At 44.6% G+C, this 2,890-nt stretch overlaps 1 protein-coding gene across 1 annotated transcript; it reads left to right on the plus strand.

Annotated features, from left to right (window-relative positions):
* Nucleotides 1-618: 618 nt before the first annotated feature.
* LOC112093198 lies at nt 619-1,463 on the plus strand. The gene is made up of 3 exons (XM_024171224.1): nt 619-732; nt 883-1,109; nt 1,208-1,463. The coding sequence occupies exons 1-3, from the start codon at nt 619-621 to the stop codon at nt 1,461-1,463; spliced, it is 597 nt and encodes a 198-aa protein (XP_024026992.1).
* Nucleotides 1,464-2,890: the final 1,427 nt, after the last annotated feature.

Here is a 2,890-nt window from a genome sequence, read left to right on the forward strand (position 1 = left end):
GAATGTCTTATTTTATTTACTTATTCATTTATGTATTTCCCTCGCACATTTATTATTCATTTATTTATATCGTTTATTTCAAATTATATCCTACTGGGCCTTTCGCTCATGTTTTATATTTCAAATGTATTAAACCCCTCCCAGGAGACACTAGGAGCAGTGCACAGTAGCTGGATAATTGCTACGGAGCAGTTGAGTTGTGCTGCTGTTGGAATCAAGTAAGGATCGTGGACATCCTCTCGGACAAATGTAAGGAATTTGAGAAATTCTGTAAACTTATGTAATATTTGGATTAACTAGACTGTGGTTGATGTCTATTGTAATGATTATTTACATGAGCATGTATGTACGATACTGTATGTCCTGTGGGGTAGAGCCCTGTGTGTTAGAGGCTCTGGGATTCTATAGTAATTTATTTATATTTTAATGCAGTTAAATGTGGGGCCCGGTTGGGAATCTGCTTTATTAATCCTTAATCGAGCTCCACGTCACCCACCCCGCTTGGGGGGTGTGACAAAGGTGGTATCAGAACCTTAGGTTAAGAAACCCCTGGATTGTACATACATGTGTGACATCTGTTATCCACTGAACAGTCTAGTTTTATTTCAGTTAAAGGAAATGGCGCCTCGCCGTAGGCCCGTTAATCAACCGGCACAACAGAATCAGGGATTTCTGGATGCCATGTATGCTGCCTTTCAAGGCATGGCCACAATAGCTCAAACGGAGCGGCCGGTTGAGGATAGGAAGCAAGGGTACTTCCAAAAATTTAGGCGTGCGCATATCCCCTCGTTTAATAGTGAGGGAGGACCCCAGGAAGCAGAGTTCTGGTTAGACTCCATAGTCAAGCACTTGAGTACTATGGGAGTTCCATATGAATACTAGGTGGAATTTGCGGTGTACAAGATGGAGGGCTTAGCGAATACTTGGTGGAAACAGGTCAAGAGAAGAATGGATGTTACAGGACTGACCTGGGAGCAATTTGAGACACTATTCAATGAGCAGTATTTCCCTCAGAGTTATAGGGAGGAAAAAGCGCTGGAATTCATGTCTCTGCTGCAAGGTGATATGTCGGTAAGGGAATATGAGGCCAAGTTCAATGACCTATCCCGGTTTGTGCCATCACTAGTGGAGTCTGAACCCATGAGGTGTCTTAAGTTTGAGAAGGGTCTCAAGAATTTTGTGAGGAGGTCATTGGTGTGGCCTTAAGGATTCGGAACTTTCAGGATTTGGTAGCTGCTGCTACGAGGGTGGAACGGGATAACTTGGCCTATCACCAAAGCAAAGAGGCAACTGGTCGAGTCTCTGTCTCTGGTAGACCTTCCGTTTCAGGTGGACCACAGCAGAGTGGTAGGAGGAACCGTAACCAGGGACAAACGGCTGGGGAAATGACAAGCGGTGGCAGTAGTTCGTCCGGAAGTGACAAAAATGCTCCATACGGGCCCAGGTGTCCCCATTGTGGGTAAGTGGGTCATATTAGGAGGAATTGTCCTAATCGACCGCTGGCTCAACAAGCCCAAAGTGACGCTTCGTATAGTCAAGAAGGGCCACCACCGTACATGCCACCATATCAGCCACAACAGATGCAATACCCTTTTGTACCGACTTATCAACCACCCCTGCTTACACAATTCCAGCCTCACGCGCCGAGACCGATACAACCACCTCCGCTGCAACAGTATAGGCCTCCGACCCAACGGCCTAATGTTGGTGACAGAGGGAAAGGGAAAGTACAGGGACAAGCTTATGCCCTGGCAGGAGGCAGTTCTGGAGGTCAGACTAGCAACGCGGTGGTTGAGGGTATGATTCTAATCTCTCATTCTTTTGCTCACGTGTTGTTTGACACAGGTGCCACACACTCGTTTATATCAAGTTCTTTTGTTCGAACTTTGAAATTGAAACCTGAGAATTTAGAAGTCCCGATGACTTTGAACTCTCCACTAGGATGTGTGGAGGTAATGAGTGTGTGTAGATCGTGTAAAATCACGATTGGGAGTGAGCGAATGAGAGCTTACTTAATTATCCTTCTGATCTGTTTGATGTGGTCCTCGGAGTGGATTGGTTGTCAGAATACGGAGCAATTGTAGATTGTTACCGTAGGAGAGTGACTCTAATGACTAAGCCTGGAAAAGTGATTTCTTATCGGGCAGATATGAATCCAGTCTTAGGAGAACGACTATTGAAGTACAATGTTGGGGGACGGAGGAATCTAGCATGTTTATCTTCTCTTCTTGCTCTAGAAGGTGAACCCGAAATAATTGGAGATAGTGCGGGAATTCTTGTAGTGGATGAGTTTGCAGATATATTTCCTGATGAGCTACCTAGTTTACCGCCAGATCTGGAAATTGAATTCTATATTGATTTGGTCCCAGGAACGGCACCTATTTCCATTCCTCCATACCGGATGGCTCCGGCGGAGATGAAAGAATTAAGGACGCAGCTTGAGGAGTTGGCAGAAAAGGGGTATATCCGGAATGGTACTTCCCCTTGGGGTGCACCGGTGCTATTTGTGAAGAAGCACGACGGATCTTTTCGGTTGTGTATTGACTACCGTTAATTGAATAGGGTAACTGTGAAGAACAAATACCCACTGCCAAGGATCGATGAATTATTCAATCAGTTGGGTGGATCCCAGTTCTACTCTAAGATTAACTTGAGATCTGGGTACCATCAGTTGAAAATCAAGGAGGAAGACATTCCGAAAACTGCTTTCAAAACTCGATATGGACACTTCGAGTTCCTAGTAATGCCTTTTGGGTTGACGAATGCCCCGGCTGCATTCATGGATCTAATGAACCGTGTTTTTCGGCCGTACTGTTGGAAATGGTGTCCTAGAAGCATGAAATGTAATATGATATTTATTATTTATTTAATAAAGGAGTTTATTCATTAT

Source organism: Morus notabilis, unplaced genomic scaffold (assembly GCF_000414095.1).
Source record: "Morus notabilis unplaced genomic scaffold, ASM41409v2 Scaffold2142, whole genome shotgun sequence".
Classification (NCBI taxonomy): Eukaryota; Viridiplantae; Streptophyta; class Magnoliopsida; order Rosales; family Moraceae; genus Morus; species Morus notabilis.